General features: G+C 37.4%; 1 protein-coding gene across 15 annotated transcripts in view; it reads right to left on the bottom strand.

The window, feature by feature from the left end:
* Nucleotides 1-20,072, bottom strand: part of PARD3 (par-3 family cell polarity regulator) — a 659,680-nt gene that overhangs the window by 272,539 nt on the left and 367,069 nt on the right. For 14 of the 15 annotated variants that reach the window (XM_044228092.1, XM_044228102.1, XM_044228097.1 and 11 more), the window contains exons 6-7: nucleotides 17,986-18,077; nucleotides 15,646-15,729 (exon numbers count right to left, since the gene is read on the bottom strand). In XM_044228092.1, coding sequence (XP_044084027.1) covers nucleotides 15,646-15,729; nucleotides 17,986-18,077 — 176 coding nt within the window. The remainder of the gene's footprint in view (nucleotides 1-15,645; nucleotides 15,730-17,985; nucleotides 18,078-20,072) is intronic. The other variant, XM_044228099.1, reaches the window with a different exon arrangement.

Here is a 20,072-nt window from a genome sequence, read left to right as displayed (position 1 = left end):
ATTTAAATCTGTAAGTGGCATCAATATTTTTCAGATGAATAAGTCTATGGATTTATATTCATCTAGATAACAATTTTTCTTTTATAATCTACCCCCTCCTTGGAATCATTCTCGAATAATAATCCAAAGTAAAAAAGCATGCCATGCTTCATTTATTCAATGGCTTGTATTTCTGAGTAAGTCCTCACATACAGCTTAATTCCTCAGTAGTCCCAATACACAGTGAAAAATGTTACGAATCATAAATAAATACACCATCACATTTACATGGAACATAAACAGAAGTTTATTAAATGAGGCTTTTAGAATCCAAAGTTGTTAAAATAGATGCAAAAATCTTGGAGTTCTTTTTCTCAGTGCCAGGACTAGAGAATTGATTGGGGGGCGGGGGACAAGGAGGAAGAATTTCACCCTGAGTAACACAGCAAGTGATCAGGGAATCAACGGAACAGACTGAATTAAGGAGAAGTTAGTAGCCTGCTGATTTCTAAGTACTTGACCACACTATTAGAATCATTCTCTCAAAAAGAATGGATTAATTTAAAAGTAAAGTGGTACAATCTGCAAAATTATCTCATTTGCTTCACTAGGTGAAAATGATTACAAAAGGAATGGGAATGAACTATCAAAAAAAAAAAAAAAAAAAACTTCACAAGAAAATTGAACTGATAACAGGGAGACTGAGAATGAAAAATACCCTCTGACGGGAAATCAACAGTTATAACACTTTCATCTTCCTGAAAAACTTGAGTGCAAGCATATAGATTTCCATACCTCCCACGTTCAATTTAAAGCCATCACAAACACTATAATTAAAAATAAATTTTAGGTATATATTTTGCAAATTCAATCCACAACTAGTATTTGTTCTGAAATAATAAAGAACGGAATGCCTACGGTGTTGTGGTCCCTAGAACACTTTATTAAAGACATATTTATTCTGTCTTTAACACTTATTAGAGACATAATTGAAAATAATGAAGTTCCAAACATTCTGGCATGTCCACGTGTTAGGATAGAAACTAGTTTTTCTTCTAGGAAGTAGGAACCAGAATTCCTTATCAGGGACAATGATTCTCCATAAGAACTAGAAGTCACTTTGCAAAAGCTATGAAGAGGAAGAGGGAAAAGAGGCAGTGGGGTGAGCTCTGTGAGGGCAACAGTCCAGGAGCAGAACTCCAGGGAATGAGCAGTGGTGACAGACACAGGAGAAATGTGGAGGGTCTGATTTATGAAGGTATGTTTGGAGGGCTGGGGGTATAGGAAAAGAACCTCCTTCACCTTCTGTGTGAATCTAATGTAAACTTCTCAGCACACGTGATTTTAGATCACACAGATTTTTTTTTTCTGCTACATCAGATCCCCAAGCCTAAGCCGTTTCTATTGTTTCCTGTATTTTTTCAAAATTTTGGGAAAAAAATACTACATCCACCAAGTACAATTCTCATTTCTGAATAATTTTCTTACAATAAAAATATGCAAATCTACACACATTTCTTTAAATCCTTTCTCGGGGCTTTTGAGTAATGTTTCTCACCAAAAGTGGGGGAGGAGGGGCAAAGAAGAAGAATACAGCCACAGAAAGCAAGCCATTGAAATGCTGCATCTTTGTACATGATTTTGGATGTGTAATTAGAAATTTAACTGCTTAGATTATATTAAGGATTGCACCACTACATTTATACAAGGTTCATTAGCCTAATTATACACTTAATTAAAACAAACTCAGTCATACATGTTAACATTTTCAATTCTAAGTATAAATTACAACCAATGATAAAACTGAAAATAAGTAACAAATGTTTTATTGACATCTAAATTGGCTAAGCAAGTCTGAGCTCTGCTTTGATAATGTAAACTCCCACAACTGCCACCCAGCTGTATGGAAATGATCATAATTCATCTTAATAAAAGCTGACACAGTATAAACACCACCACTGTCATGAAGGCAGAGTAGGAGTGGGAAGGACGGGATCGCGAGAGCAAGACCCTCTCACCTCGCTGAACACTAAAAGGGGGCCCACAATTACCTACATTTATCCCTGAGGACCACAGCCGCCATCAGAGCAGACCCAAACAGAAGAAAGTTCAAAGAAGGTCCAAATTTTAAAAAAAAGAAAAAAATCTTAAGTTTTTAAAATCTTTAATAGATAAGATGAAGAACAACCACAACACAAAAGTAAATAAAAATAGAGAAATCCTGCAGCTTAGGGCATAAATGACAGGCATCATATTTCTACACTTAAAGAGGCAAGATTTATCTAAATGTAAGCTACATTTTTCTGTCTAAAGCCTATGTATTTATTGTAGTCCATTATTAAAACAAGTCTACAGCTAAGAATGCACAATTGAAAACTTTCAGACAAAAGCTTACAGATTCAGCTGATAAAGTTAAATTGTGTTTTCTCAGAAGTAAATTAAAATGGAATACTCAAAGAGCATATTCATTCTTTGAAAAGTGATAACCAATTTCAAAACTCTACAATGATCTGAAATGAACTAGTTCTATGAAATTCCAACTAGCTATAATTCTTCATTAACACATACATTCAACAGACTAAAGTAATGTATACAGTTGACCCTTGAAAAACACAGAGTTAGGGGTGCTGACCTCAGTGTAGTAAAAAATCTGCATATAACTTTTTGACTTTACAAAAACTTAACTACTAATAGCCTACTGCTCCTGATAATGTAAGTCAATTAACACATATTTTGTATATTATGTGCACTGTATACTGTATTTTTTTTAATATTTAATTTATTTATTTGATGTAGACAGAGACAGAAAACGCAAGTAGGGAGGAGAAGGAGAGAGAGAAGCAGACTCCCCGATGAGCAAAAAGGGCCCAATGCGGGGCTCCATCCCAGAGCCTGCGATCATGACCTGAACTGAAGGCAGATGCTTAACAAACTGGACCACCAGGTGCCCCTGTATACTGTATTCTTAAAGTAAGCTGAAGAAAAGAGAATGTTAACAAGAAAACCATAATAAAGACAAAAAAACATTTACAGTACTGTACTAGGAGAAAAACCCATTTACAAGCGGACCCACAAAATTCAAACCCATGTTGTCCGAGGGTCAACTGTTTTTATGAATCTTGAACTTAAGACAGCCATAAATTCTTATCTTGGATTCAAAACAGAAGGAAAAAAAAGAAACATCATTTTCCACTATCATGTAGACTCATCCGCACCTACCTAACAACCAGAACAAAAAACAACACGGAGGGAATTATAAGGCACGTTACAGGAAGATAAACGACAGAAGATGAAGAAATATCATTTTTTTTTAAAGATTTTATTTGTTTATTTGACAGACAGAGATTACAAGTAGACAGAGAGGCAGGCAGAGAGAGAGAGAGAGAGGGAAGCAGGCTCCCTGTTGAGCAGAGAGCCCGATACGGGGCTTGATCCCAGGACCTGGGTTCAAGACCTGAGCCGAAGGCAGAGGCATAGCCCACTGAGCCACACAGGCACCCCTGAAACATCATTCTTATTAGCTGTCACTGCCAAATACTTCGCTAAATGCTGTAATTTATAACCACGTATATTTTCCTATTTAAGCCACATGAAGTCATAGGAGCATCTATCCCTTAGATGAGATTACTGAGACTAAGTGAAGGTAAGTGGTTCAGGCTCCACTTGAACAAAAGACAGAGCTGGGTTCCATCTCAGGGATCTCTGGTCTTAAAACTTGAACTGTTCTGAACAACACCTCTGCCAAGAACATGAAGATGACATGTGGCCAGTGAGTCAGTGACTGACAGAAATGTTACACAACATTCCTAACAAGAAGTTCTGGAAAGAAAATGAACTTTTTGTTTTCACTGTTATTATAAAACAAAAAGCCAAGGGGAAGAAGTCATGAAAAGAAACTTTACTACAGCAATTCAAAGTGTAGTGCTGACTCTCCACTTGATACTCTAAATAGGAAACTAAAGAAAAATATCTTCATATATATAAAGTGAGCTTAGATGGGATTAATAAGGCAGAGCCAGCATGAACCATGAGCAGAAAGCTACACACACACACACACACACACACACCCTCAGACCCTCCCTTTCATACCAAGGGCTGCTTTCCCAGTTAAAGACTTGGGATTTTTCCTTAATTCTTATGAGTGACATCAGATATAGGAAGAGGAGTTCTGTGACTACTTACTACTAATGGGAGGATGTTAAAAGAGTTTGGTTTTTTAATTTGCCGCCTTCTGGGAATTCCTGAGATTTAGGGGGAAATGGTGGTGGGAAATAATATACAGTTACAACAGAGACTTTTCATCAACCAGTAAGTGACAATGAAACTCTGGACTCTCGGCCACCACAGCACCTCCTCGCTGACAAATATTATGAATAGGAAACAGAGAAGAAGGGATTTTAGATATAAAAAATACTAGAATAGAAACACCCTGATGACGGGCATTTTTATTTGTTTGGTTCTCTAGAGCACGGCTGGCAAATTACAGCCCTCGAGCCAAGTTTCAGCCTGCCACCCATTCTGATAGATGCAGCTTTACTGGAACATGGCCACACTCATTTGGTTCTACGTTGCTTACGGTTGCCTCCACGCTACAATGACAGAACGGCATACTTGCAACAGAAACTCCATGTCCCACAAAGCAACAAAATGGAATATCTGACCCTGGAAAGGGTTTGGCAAGCCCTGATATACCCTATCATAGAAACAAGAGTACTGCCTGGTAGATACAAGATCTTTAAAAACAACAACAACAAAAAACAAACAATCAAACAAACATAAAAACCCAAAAAACTTCCTGGATAAAATAAACACAAGTGTGTAACTACTATTTGTGTAAGAAAAAGTACTGTGAAAGAAGAGTTCAAAGACCACACATCTAAGAATAAAGAGGAATGTATATATAAATGGGAAATGTCCATTACAGAAAAGACCCAGAGAAACAGATTGCACTTTGTTAAGAGTAATAATGCTTCGGGGCACCTGGCTGGCTCAGTGGGTTAAGCATCTGCCTTTAGCTCAGGTCATGATCTCAGGGTCCTGGTATCCAGCCCTGCGTCACAATTCCTGCTCAGCTGGGAGCCTGCTTTTCCCTCTGGCACCCCACTCCTGCTATCTATTGCTCGCTCGCTCTCTCTCTCTCTCTCTTCAATAAATAAAATTTTCAAAAAAAAAAAAAGAATCTGCTTTAGCCATATTCCCTGTGGTTTCCACAGGGAAAAGGATGTCTAATATCCACCGAAAGTTATACTGTGGAATCCAGGTTAAAAAAAAAACTATTACTTAAAAAAAAACAGTCATATTTCTTGAAAACCTTTAACAATTTCTCCGTTATTTACTGAATGAAGTCTCATCGGTCACTCACAAAGAGCTTTGTAACGATCTCTCCAGCGCTATCTCATAATAAATTCTGTCTCAAGTCCCTGACTCGTTATTTCTTACCAAATCATGCGCACGTGGATGTGGCATCTTCCTTTCATACATTCTCCTCCTAGGAAAGAATATCGTTCCAGAATGTCAGGAGCATGACTCCCACATTTCCTTCACAGAACAGACCAAGCTCCACAGCTCTGCTGAGGGTACCCCACAGCATGTAACACCCATCCTTCTGCTCAATCCCAAAGGCATTTGTGTGTGTGGTTCTTCTGACACATGACATGGATTTTTTTCTATACATATTTTTCCATTGGACTTTTAAGTCCCTTAAAACCCAATTTAAATCTTGTAATTTCATAAACCCAATGTCTGCAGTATACATTTTTCTCTTGCTTTTTAAATACCTAAGATTACATTACGTTATTAGAAACCTCAGAAAAACTCATTAACTATCAAACCAGGATATGTCTGTATTTATCTATATCTAACACAGCAATGCCATAGCTAATATGGATGGTCACAGGTTCATTCACACTTTTACTTTGTTTTTCTTATTTTTGTTTTTAAAAGATTTTATTTACTTATTTGACAGAGACAGGCACACTGAGAGAGGGAACACAAGCAGGGGGAGTGGGAGAGGGAGAAGGCTCCCCGCTGAGCAGGGAGCCCCATGCAGAGGCTCAATCCCAGGACCCTGGGATCATGACCCAAGCCAAAGGCAGATGCTTAACAACTGAGCCACCCAGGTGCCCACACACTTTTTTTTTTTTTTAAGATTTTTTATTTATTTATCTGACAGATCACAAGTAGGCAGAGAGGCAGGCAGAGAGAGAGGGAAAAGCAGGCTTCCCACTAAGCAGGGAGCCCAATGTGGGGTTCAATCCCAGGACCCCAGGATCATGACATAAGCCAAAGGCAGAGGCTTTAACCCACTGAGCCACCCAGGCACCCCAAGTTTTACTGAGCAATACCTATGGGTTAAGTCCTAGGAATATAAAAAATAAAATATAAAACATGGTTTCTCTACCAAAGGAAATGACAATTATTTGGCATAACCTCCCCGTAGCATTTGTGATGTAAATAAGAAGGGTATGTTTGACATTTACATCAGGAGGAAATCAAATTATATGTATGAAGTGAAAATTGATTTCAAGGTAATGAAACTGTGAATAAAGACTTCTGGATGGGAATTAGGTAACTTTATTTTTGAAATACAAGATGTATCTGTTCATGTCTTCTGCCCATTTTTTAATGTGATTATCTGTTTTTTGTGTGTTGAGTTTAAGGGGTTCTTTATAGATCTTGGATATCAGCTCTTTGTCTGTAGTGTCATTTGCAAATATCTTCACCCATTCCATGGGTTGCCTCTTTGTTTTGTTGACTGTTTCCTTTGCTGTGCAGAAGCTTTTGACCTTCATGAAGTCCCAAAAGTTCCTTTTCGCAGGGAGATTTAAATCAGAACCACATTGAGATACAACCTTATGCCAGTTAGAATGGCTAAAATTAACAAAACAGTAAACAACAAGTGTTGGAGAGGATGTGAAGAAAGGGGACCCCTCTTACACTGTTGGTGGGAACGCGTGGTGCAACCACTTTGGAAAACAGTGTGGAGATTCCTTAAGAAATTAAAATTAGAGCTTCCCTATGACCCTGCAATTGCACTACTGGGTATTTACCCCGAAGATACAGATGTAGTGAAAAGAAGGGCCATCTGTACCTCAATGTGCACAGCAGCAATGGCCCCAGTCGCCAAACTGTGGAAAGAACCAACATGCCCTTCAACAGACGAATGGATAAAGAAGATGTGGTCCATAACACAGCATTGCTGTGTTAGATATAGATAACACTATGGAGTATTAAGCCTCCATCAGAAATGATGAATATCCAACTTTTGTATCAACATGGACGGGACTGGAGGAGATTATGCTGAGTGAAATAAGTCAAGCAGAGAGAGTCAATTATCATATGGTTTTACTTGTGGAGCATAAGGAATAACATGTAAGACGTTGGGAGCTGGACATAGAAGTGAGTTGGGGGAAATCAGAGGGGAAGATCAACCATGAGAGACTGTGGACTCTGAGCAACAAACTGAGGGTTTTGGAAGGGAGGGGGATGGGGGGAGTGAGCCTGGTGGTGGGTATTAAGGAGGGCATGTATTGCATGGAGCACTGGGTGTGATGCATAAACCATGAATTTTGGAACACTGAAAAAAATAAAATTAAATTTTTAAAAAAATACAAGATGACGACTAAAGTAAAACAGCATCACAGCAAAGGAAATAATCAGTAAAACTACATGGCAACCTATGGAATAGGAAAAGATATTTGCAAATGACATATATGATAGAGGGTTAGGTTCCAAAATATATAAAGAAATTTTAAAATTGAACACCCTCAAAAATAAGAATCCCAATTAAAAATGGGCAGAAGATATGAACAGACATTTTTCCAAAGAATACATCCAGATAGCCAACGGAAACATGAAAAGATGTTCAACATCACTTATCAGGGAAAATCTATTCAAAACTGTAATGAGATATCACTTGACACCTGTCAGAATGACTAAAATCAACAACCCAAGAAACAACAGGTACCATCAAAGAGGTGGAGAAGGGGAACTTTCCCGCATTCACTGGTGGGAATGCAAACTGGTGTCTACACTCGAAAACAGTTTGAAGGTTCCTCAGAAGGTTAAAAACAGAACTACCTTATGATCCAACAATTACACTAGTAGGTATTTACCCAAGGAATACAAAAATACTAATTAAAAGGGATATGCATCCCAATATTTGTAGCAGCATTATCTACAATAGACGAATTGTGTTAAGTGTCCATCAACTGATGAATGGATAAAGAAAATGTGGATATATATATATATATATATCACATATATATACATATGTGTGTATATACATGTGTGTTATATATATAACCACATACATATGTATATACATACATACATACATACACGTATACAAACACAATGGAATATTACTCAGCCATTAAAAAATGAGATCTTGCCATTTGCAATGACATGGATGGAACTAGAGAGTACAATGCTAAGCAAAGTAAGTCAGAGAAAGACAAATAAATGCCATATGATTTCACTTATATGTGGAATTTAAGAGAGAAAACAAATGTGCAAAGAGAAAAGAAAAAACACAGCAGAAGAGGAGAGGCAAACAAGGAAACAGACTCTTAACTACAGGGAACAAACTGATGGTTCCCAGAAAGCAGATGGGCTGGGAATGGGGTAAACAGCTGATGGGAATGAAGGACCCACTTGCTATGATCCCCAAGGTGATGTATGGAAGTGATCAATCACTATATTATATACTTAAAACTAATATTACACTGTATGTTAACTGGAATTAAAAACAAAAAAACAAACAAACAAAAAAACTTAGGGGCACCTGGGTGTCTCAGCTGGTTAAGCGACTGCCTTCAGCTCAGGTCATGATCCCAGAATCCTGGCATTGAGCCTCGCATTGGGCTCCTTGCTCCTTGGGGAGCCTGCTTCTCCCTCTCCCTCTGCCTGCCACTCCTCCTGCTTGTGCTCTTTCTCTCTGTGTCAAATAAATAAATAAAATCTTTAAAAAAAATTAAAAAAAGAAACAGCAACAAGGGGAAGATGGCACTGTCTTTTCCAGGCATCTGTCGTCTCTGTGTCTAGGTAGTGAGGCAGTGGTTGGGGAATGAGCTGCCATATGTCAGCTGTTGCTGATGCCTCCAATCAAAAAAGACCATCCGACTGTACTCCAGAAAATAGTCTTTTTAAGTAGGCCCAGCAAGATTCTTATTCAAAAAATTTCATTATCCCTCAGGCCATAATAATACTTAAGTGGCTTTAAGAATTTCTCTAACACTGACTTCACATTTCTGCCTATTTTTCTGAATTGTATTTGTATTCGAGATATCCTGCATTGTGTGTCTTCTCTTTATGATATATAATTCACATCCCACATGGTTCCTTAGACTTTTTGACTTTGAAATCCAAATCAAAAAGCAATTCTGACATATATGGGTCACTTTTACAAAAATAAGTATTCAGTGAGTGTTATTCAATTAGTCATATCTCCAAAATTGAGAAAGCCCAAGTATGATTGGAATTTTGTAAAAGAGAAGTTATTCTTGGAAATTTCAACTTACATCCCATGAATATGTATTCTTTTATTCCCACTAGATATATATGCAATTTCTTCATGAGTTCCACTTAATTTCTTCCTTTCTGCTATACTCCATTGCTTAATTTGCCCTTGCAGCCACCACGGAGCTGATGTAGCTCCCTTTATAAGCTGTCATCACATTTAAAATCATCTTCGGCAACAGGCCAGCTTTAGTTACATAATTCAGACAATTCTGCTTCTATCAACTCACAGAGTACCTATTACCTATCAACATTTATCACATAGTTATAATTGTGTGATTTCTTGGCCATCACTGCATCTTGACTGCAGATCTCTAGAGAAAGACTATGTCCTGTTCATCTTTGTTTCCTAGCACCTAACACAGGAATCGTCACACGGTAAATACTTGGGAAGGTTTCTGTTTGAATGAGAAGAATCTGCCTATAAGCATTTCTGAGAACAAGGACCATGAGGGTGTCTGACTCCACAAGACTGACTTCTAGGATTCTGAGCAGCATGCCTATTTTTTTCTCTCCCAATGACAACCTAACTCTGAAGAACCATGACTCTCGAATCCATGCAGAAGCTTAAAAATGCAATACAAATATTGAGGAAAAAACAAAAAACAAATATTTCTGTTGTTTCCCAATATGAAAACGGGAAATGCCTAAAAAGATTTTATAAAGAATCTGATTTTCTTAATCGCCTTGTCCCTTATATAAGAAAGCTACACAAGATTTTCTTCTTTAAATGCCAAATCAACAGGGATTAAAAATGACTCAGTTATAAAACAACTTGTAGTTCTGCAAAGGGATACTTGCCTACTTGAATGTGTTCTGTATCTCTAAACACCATGGTAACCAGTGTCTGATGGATTCTGTGAAATTGCTTCCACTGAATTAATCTATACTGCATTTACTTTTCTATCTTATTCTCCTTTTACTCTAGGCTTTTCATCTATTTATTTTATCCCAATATCCTTTCACATTGAGGGAGGAAATGTGTAATAAATGACAGAAAATGACATGCTTGTAATTGAAATACCGGTTAAGTCTCATTTAAGTGGGAGGGCAGAAAATGGATCAAGATGTAGTGTAGGAAGATCCTAAACTTATGTCCCCCTACAGATACAACACACATACAGCTGCATATGGAACTGTTCCACCAGAAAAGAACTTGAGAACCAGCTGAACAGCTACTCTGTAAGAAAGGATGAAAAGACCACACAGACATGTGCTCTTGCCAAGATCCCCCAACACAGTGACCCACAATTGGGAAAAAACTTGAAACATAACACAAATATAAATAGATATATATATATACATAAATCACTACATATACACAGCTTCTTCCTGAGGAGCAAGGGGTTTGTACTCCACACTAGATACACACAGCTCTCTGGGCCTGAACCAGAGGAAGGAACCCCCAAAATGTCTGGCTTTGAAAGCCAACAGGAATTACATTAAGGAGAACCACAGGGCTATCAAGAATAAAGATTTCCCTCTGAGGGAGCTCACACATTGGACCCAGCTCAAAAAGCAGCAGTTTGAAAAAAGTCTAGACCACAAATGAAGGAATTTCACTTGCTAAACTTAAAGGATCTACCAGAGGGGAATGCTGGCAGGTGCCATTTTTATAGGTTACTTCTACATTGCTAGTGATAGTGTTGTGGGTGCCATTTTTTGTGCCTCACTCTAGCTAGCTAACAGCTACGGGAAAGCAACCCCTTCTCCCCACTGCCAGCACCTCCAAGTGCAGCAGGTGAGTAGAACCATGCCTTCTGCCCTTAGCTGCTCATGCAACCCTGCCTTAGTTGGACAGCCATGTGTAGAGCACACAGGGCATGTCCTGTGAGTGCCAGATGCAGGTAGAGGTGGGGGGAGATTCGGTTTTTTGACTCCACAGAACTGATACAACTGGGCAAGAGACAACCAAGAGCAAGGGTAAGGTTAAATGTTAAGGTTCATCTCCTAAACAGAACCACTCCTCAAGACAGAGAGATATAGCTGCTGCAAAATACACAAAAATAGAGAGTCAAGCAAAATGAGGGAACAGAGGAACATGTTCCAAATGAAGTAACAAAATAAAATCCCAGAGAAAAGCCTTCATGAAACAGAAGTAATTTATCCAAGAAAAATGTCAAAGTAATGGTCGTAAAGATGGATGCTAACGGAAGTCAGAAGAAAATGGATGAACAAACCAAGAATTTCAACAAGGAGACAGAAAATATAAGAAAGTACCAAACGCAAGTCACAAAGCAAAAGAATAGAGTAACTGCTGTGAAAAGTACACTAGACAGAATCAAAAGGAGGCTAGATGACACAGAAAAATGAATCAGTGACCTGAAAGTCAGGGTAGGGGAAATCACCCAAACAGAACAAAAAAAGATAAACAAATTATTTCAATGGGGATAGATTTAAGAATCTGTGGGAAAATATCAAACATATTCCATTCACATTGTACAAGTCCCAGAAGGAGAAGAGAGAAACAAGGGGGCGGAAAAGCTATTTGAAGAAATAATGGCTGAAAATTTCCCGAACGTGGAGAAGGAAAAAGATATCCAGATCCAAGAAGCACAGAAAGTCCCAAATGAGATGATCCAGAAAGATCAACACCAAGACATGTTGTAAATAAATATCAAAAGTTAAAGATAGGGGCGCCTGGGTGGCACAGTCAGTTAAGGGGCAAAGACAGTCTCATCAACAAATGGTGTTGGGAAACCTGGACAGCTACATGCAAAAGAATGAAAAGAATGAAACCAGACCACCATCTTAAAGTATATGCAAAATTTAACTAAAGATGGATTAAAGATTTGAATGTTAGACCTGAAGCCATAAAAATCCAAAAAGAAAACACAGGTGATTAAGTTCCTTGATACCGGTCTTGGTGAGATACCTTTTTCTGGATCTGACTTTACAGGCAAGAAAAATAAAAGCAAAAATAAATAAATGGGTGGGGTGCCTGGGTGACACAGTGAGCTGAGCATCTGACTTAATTTCAGCTCACGTCTTGATCTCAGGGTCCTGCAATGGAGCCCTGCATGGAGCTCCTGACTCAGCAGGGAGCCTGCTTGAGGATTTTCTCTCTCTTTCTCTCTAAAATAAGTACATCTTTTAAAAACAAAACAAACAAACAACAACAACAAAAATGGGAGTATATCCAATGAACACATTTTTTGTAAGTGAAGGAAACTATCACCAAAATGAAAAAGCAATGTACTAAATAGGAGATAATATTTGAGATTCATACATTATAAAAGCAGCTAATAACATCACACCACCCAAAAGCAAAAAAATAAATAAATACTAAAAATAAAAAAAAATTAAAATGGGCAGAAGAGGGGTGCCTGTGTGGCTGAATTGTTAAGCATCTGTCTTTGGCTTAGGTCATGATCCTGGGGTTCTGGGATCAAGCCCCACACCTGGCTCCCTGCTCTGTGGGATGCCTACTTCTCCCCTCTCCCACTCTCTCGGCTTGTGTTCCCTCTCTCGCTGTCTGTCTGTGTGTCTGTCTCTCTCTGTCAAATAAAAAATAAAATAAAATCTAAAAAAAAAGAAAGAAAAAATGGGCAGAAGATCTGAGTAGACCTCTTTCCCAAAGAAGACATACAGATAGGCCAATAGGCATATGAAAAGATGCTTGACATCACTAATCATCAGGGAAATGGGAAGCAAGACCACAGCAAGATCCCCTTAGCCTTGTCAGAATGACTATTATCAATTTCCCCCTCACACACATACACACATACACACTAAAATAACAAGTATTCTTGAGGACGTGGAGAAAAGGAAACCTTCGTTCACTGTTGGCAGGAATGATTAGTGCCACCACTATGGAAAACAGTACAGAGGTTTCTCAAGAAATTACAAACAGAACTATCAGACAATCCAGCAAATCCACCTCTGGGTATTTATCCAAAGAAAACAAAACACTAACTGTAAAAGATACAGACACCCCATGTTCATTACAGCATTATTTACAATAGCCAAGACATGGAAGCTACTTAAGTGTCCATCCCTAGATGACTGGATAAATATGCGGTATATCTACAACAGAATACCACTCAGCCATAAAAAAGGATGAAATCTCGCCATCTGTGATAACATGGATAGACCCTGAAGTTATTAAGCTAAGTGAAATGAGTCAAACAAGGAAAGACAAATAACACATGATTTCACTTTCATGTGGAATCTCAAACACAAAACAGATGAGCAAACAAAACAAAGCAAAACCAGACTCACATAAAACAGACTGGTGGCTGCCACAGGAGAGAGAGTTTGGGGGGCAGGTAAACTGGGTGAAGGGGATCAAGAGAAGCAAACTTCCAGTTACAAAATAAATAATTCATGGGGATATGATGTGCAGCATGGGGAATACAGATAATAATATTATTAACTTTGTATGGTGACAGATGGTAACTAGACTTACTACGGTGATCATTTCATAATATATACAAAATGTCAAATCATTATGTTGAACATCTGAAACTAATATAATATTGTACATCAATTATACTTCAATAATAACAAAAAACGAATCACTGGTTCAGAGCTGGTGTATACACAATTAAATCTCATTTGTGAAAAGTTATATCCCACAGGGAGATAAATGTACACTAATATTCGGAAGCTACAATGCATGTGCTTTACCATATTATTTTTTTTCTACTCATGAAATAAAATGAAAAAAGGCTTTTGAGATCATTTAAAATTGTATCCTTTAAAGGAAATAAAGGCAAAGGCCATTTTTGAAAAAGAACTAAGCATGTTTACATGAAAGCACCTTGAAGAAATTTCAATGCTTCTCCAGAGTTTAAAAATAAACAAAGAAGAGAAGAAGGAAAAAAGGGAAAGCAGTCACAGCCCTGTGAATACAACACCACCTCAAAATTCAAGGTGAATTTCAAAGCTTGTTATAGGACACTAACTGTCAAGTCTCATACTCCAGCAGAGTTCTAGGTAAATCAAAGTTTCAACTTCCAGACATCTCATAAAGTAGGTGCTTCGCCAAAGAGGTGAAACCTAGAGTCCTCACCATTAGAAGTGTTTACCAGGAAGTAGTACAATTGCTCAAATACTCAATTAAAAAATTTAAATAATTTAATCACACACTAATCACTGAGAGCCCACCTGTTTTTTACAACATACTAGACAATAATTCACTGGCAATGGTGTAAACTGTGTTTCACATCCTCAGTCCCTGGTCTAAGCCCACTTTCCAGCTTTCCTCTTCCTTCTCCCAGTGTAAAGGAAGTTTAAAAAAATTGTAATAATGGCAACAATAGAAGAAAGAAGTTCGAAATCAGAAGCCAAATAGTTCATAAGTATATTTCACTGGGTAACTATTGAATGGGGCTTTAAGAGAGGATACAAGTAAACCACAGCCCCTGAACAGCTCATTTCTCCAGGACAAGGATGTGAGCACTTCACGGGTTATTCACAGATGCCCGTCAACCATGAGTCGCAAAATCAATCCACAGTATTTAAAGATATTAAAACAAAAATTTTTAATAAATCCGGTAATACTTTTTTCACAGAACGCAGCACCAGAGTAAAAGTAATTCATACAACATTTGAAGTTTTTAAAGATATGCATTCTAAAAAGTAATGAAGTAATTAATGATACAAAACTCTGACATTTGAGTGTGCAGAGGTTGAAGAGAAGGAGCCACAGACCACACGATAGGAGATAAATCAATAGCTTATTTAGGTTTTAAAACTTTCACACATAATCATAAAAATCTTACAAAAATTTAAGAACTAATTAAACCTAAAAATGAATTTTAAATGAATCATTACCTAAGTTACTCAGATCATTTTTATTAGATAAGTTTTTCCAGAAAACTGCTTTAAGCTCTCCCTTAATTTTGCAAATTCAGCTGGAGTTCTGACTCTAAAGTGTTTCATCAATACACAGTGAAGTAAAATGTTTGCAGGGATGTGTGATGACCAATAACATTATTAGAATAATTTAAATGCTTGATTTCTTCATCAGCGTAAGTGCTTTCTGTGATTATGATGTATACGTCTGAATGAAGGAGCAGTTGGCCCCAAATGAACATGTTCCTATTAAGCATATGCTAAATCAACACCACTCTGTAGATGGGCATAAATGAAGATAAAACACTCAACATTAGGATTCAATTAAAAACCTCCAGGATACGTTACCTGCCGCCTCGAGCACTGAAAGGCACTACATGGATTCCCAGAGGCCCTCCATCGTTGGGGACTCGTACGAGCTTTACCATATCACTGTGAGACAATGATGAATGAGGGAGCATGAACATGTACTGTAAACAAACCAAACCGAAACAAAACAAAACAAAACAAAAAACCTGCTACAACACAGACACACAATCAACAACAGAAGAGAACACAACGAAAATCTCACCAAGCGCACACGCATACACGTACACATTCTGGAACGTAAGCGTGAGGATGAGAGCGACAGTCAACAGTACATACCTGCACACTAGCCTGACGGCATGGGGAGAGAGCAAGCAGCAGAAACAATGACATTAAAATGACACAGAACCCTCTCTCTCGGACCACATTCTTGTATGTGAAATACAAGTACACATTTTGTGACTCAGATCTCTAGACTTCCACTGAAAATGTTCCATTCCGGTATTTATTTCAAGGACAAGGAAGAGTAAATGAATAAAGGGCTTTTGGCGACACAGCACTTTAAAATTTACAAAGTGCTCCTGCCTAGGTCACATTATCAATCCTTCCAATAATCCAGTGTGTTCTGCCCCCACTGGGGACAGGCCAGATGTGATCCAGCGATCCTTCCTGCCCACATTATCCCACAACAATGCAAAGTCCTAAGCTTCCGGAAGTGTCCCACAATGCCGGGAATGAAACTCATTCCTCAAAGGCAGTAGATACCTGCTAAAAATCAAATAATTTCTCTAAGTGTTTGTAACCAAACTTTAAAGTCATGAAGAGAGATGTAAGTAACATGAAGTTACTTCTATTACATAATGAAAGTACTTTATTATTAAGCCTGAGTTTAATGAAAACTGGTTAATTTGGAGAATGTAAATTTACTAAATCTTTTCAATGAGATTTCATTTTCTTCATAGGTTTCTGTGTGTGTGTGTGTGTGTGTGTGTGTGTGTGTGTGTGTAGTGCACAGAAATCTAAGCAGGTCTTATCTAACAATCAATTTTTAAAAACAGTATTTCAATTAAATATCTAGTAGAAGCAACCTGGACAACTATGATTACCAATGGATTTGATAAAGATCTCAGTTTAGTTCTTACATAATGGAAATACCAATCCTTCAGTTGTATTTCTTAAATAAAAACCTAAAGTTATCCTAGATGCTATTAACTGTCCTCATTATATAATACAAAGACTAAAAGAAAAATAAAGACAGTGATATCAAACAAATCAAAACAAAATTAAGAATATGTGTATAGATGTAATCACATATGTTAACTAGGAAAAAATTAAAATTCTGCCAAACTGCCAAAATATTTACAGAAATAATATATTTAAACGAATTAATTTTTGTATTTTCATAGAATTTCACTACTTCTTATTTTAGATACTGTTACGTATCATTTGAATATCTATTCAAGGATTAGTTTGTCAAATGAAAATAGTAATGGTAACTTTAATAAATTTATTTTATTCCACATTCTTTCTGAAAAGAAGTAGGACATGGCAAGTACTTCTTAACTTTAATAGAGGCTACTGGTTGCTGTCTATCTAAACATCCCCTGATTCTAGACCCTGTTTAATCTCACTGAGAAAGCTCCCTTGGAAGACCAAGGAAAGACAGAATTAAGAGTTGAAATGCCGATTATCTAGGTTCCCTCAACTTTACCCAAAGTCAAACAAAACTTCAGAATGATTGCCCTCCCCGGTCTAAACTACCAAGGGAAGAAGTCCTGAGAACACTTTCCACTTAAACATGCCAATACATAAGATAATTATAAAGTTGTGATAATATAGTAAAGTTTTCCTTGTCCTTTTATACCTAAAGTCACATTTAAAGCCTTAACCTATGACTAATTCTTCAACAGATATCTTGAGAAATTCCATTTCTTCAAATCGAAAATATATATACTAAAATGACTAATGCTTACATGCTCAAACTGGTTTTTCAAGCAAAGTATATCTACATTTTTTTTTTAACTTAGCAAAGTTGAAGAACAAACAAATGACCAAAACACGGACATAGAAAGCAATTTGAAAACAGTTACAATGCTGTTAACATGACAAACATTTTCAATCAAATACTATTTCGTATTATCATTTAATAGTATTTGCCAAGGTATGAAACCAGGACAGGTCCATGGGAATTTCCATGCTGTACTTCTTACATTACGTACTTAACGCAATAGATGAAAGATGCTTTTTGGAAAACAAACCAATGCAAGGCATGTTTTTAACTAAGCACAAACGTTCCGCATGCCATATGCTTTTGGAATACTTGTTGCTATCAGTGATGCTACACGTATATTACAAAATTAGTTAAAACCATCCATAACTTACTCCAGAGAAAAGCTGGGTATGTTCTCCAAACCAGTGTCAGCGTGTCCAACGGGTTCAACGCGACTGTTATCTTCTTCTGTCCCATCCTCATCCTAGAGACACACAGCACAGAGAAGAGAAGTGTACTCCGTGTTAGGTTTACTTCCATCATGTGAGAGGAAACTGGATAAAACTGGAGTTTGGTAGGCATTCTGATCGTGTTAACTAGATCCTTCCTCTAGGGAGTATCAGTGTTAATGATAAGGTGGCTATGTGTATATGCCAAGCTGTATTTTAGAGCCACAGTTCCTGAGTTAGCATATCCAGGAGGTAGACAAGACACCACTGCAATAAGGAAAGAACTTCTACTTACAGGAACTTTATCATTTTTATTTCACTTTTCCATGTATGTTTTCAGGAATAATTATACATTACTACGATTTTATGTTAATAAATAAATGTACAGGCACAGGCAATACATGTTTAAAATTTTTACTAACCCCAATAGTTGAGACCATTAGAAACCTTAATAACTACCAAAATCTTCAATGTTCTTCCTAAATCAATGCTCCCTCTAAATCAGCTCATCAAAATGAGCGTGCAGGAAGTACCATCCTAGACTCAAATCCTTCATCCCCTGAAATTTCACATAAAGACACCCTAAACCAGTTGACTGGTTATTTAGAAGTGTCTCTGAAGGCATTAAGGTCTTAGCCATAAAGAACCACTTGTTTACTTCTATTATGAAGCTTGAAGCATAGGGACAGGCACAAAGAGCAAAATAATCCACCCCCACTTTTGTATCTTTAACGAAGGCAGAATTTTGTAAAACATTATGTTCCAACATGTTGTAGAAACCAGATAAGTACACTGGTCCTGCAAAAGGTGTGTGTGGAATAAATGAGACGGTGCCTAAAAAGAAATGAAATGGCCACTCAACAATATCCCTCATTTTATAACCTTGGTGACTGTCTTTTCATTAAGGAGTTCACAGTTAGGATGGCTTTTCAGGATAATTTGAATAATGATAAACATGAATGACTGATATCAAAGGCCTTTTTAACCAAACTAGAATATTTAGAAAAGACTTGAAATCTCTAATCATAGTTGCTCAGAGGCTCAGTGTCTTCATCTTGGATCCTTTAGTGCCTGGTACCCAGCAGATATTCCATATATTTTGCTAATAAAAACAAAATCATCCCGCGAAATCTTTGGGGTAATAAGTTTCCAAATACACATAAATAAAATTTATTTAATCTGTTTCCTGGAAGTTTATACATACAACTTATATAAACATATAATGTGTTAGGTCCACCCCTTTCTACTATATAAATTTGGTAACAGGAATTTTCTATGTGAATTTATTAAACTGCAGAAAAGAAAAGTTTTAAAACTTTTAAAGAAAAAGACTTCTTTAAAAAAGAAAAAATATTTTAAAGATTTTATTTATTTGACAGAGAGAGACAGTGAAAGCAGGAACCCAAGCAGGGGGAGTGGGAGAGGGAGAAGAGGGCTTCCCCCACTGAGCAGGGAGCCTGACTAGGGCTTGATCCCAGGACCCCAGGATCATGACCTGAGCCAAAGGCAGATGCTTAACAACTGAGCCACCCAGGCACCCCTAAGAAGAAAAATTTTGTATTTTTAATCATGTATTTGAGAGACTCACAGCAGAAATTTATATGCCATCAACAAAGTCATCAATCAACAAAATGATAAGCAAAGGTCGTAGGTTCAACGCACTGTTAAAGCAGTATTTTAAATTCTTCAAGAAGTACTAAGCCAACACAGAGCAACTGGTAACACCCAACTGACAATACCTCTGAGAATCCACCAAAATAAGGTGAATGCACCAAATTTTTCTATGAGTTGTAGATAGGTTCCATGTGTCTTCAATGGCGGTGCAGTGCATGAAGTGAAGGTACTTGAAGATTGGATGATCCTATGATTTAAGAGGCTCTAATATGCACTTCTTAGTCATCTATCTCTTTTAAGCACAAGCACACAATACATTTCAAAGGTTAACCAGCATCTTGAACCTGCCTAAGAACCACACTTTAAATGTAAACAAGAACTCCTAAAATTATGCTTTTCCATTGGCAGTGGGGGTA

Source organism: Neovison vison, chromosome 12 (genome assembly GCF_020171115.1).
Source record: "Neovison vison isolate M4711 chromosome 12, ASM_NN_V1, whole genome shotgun sequence".
In the NCBI taxonomy this organism is placed as follows: Eukaryota; Metazoa; Chordata; class Mammalia; order Carnivora; family Mustelidae; genus Neogale; species Neogale vison.
The sequence above is the reverse complement of the archived record's forward strand: the minus strand, read 5'-3'. Positions and strand labels throughout refer to the sequence as shown.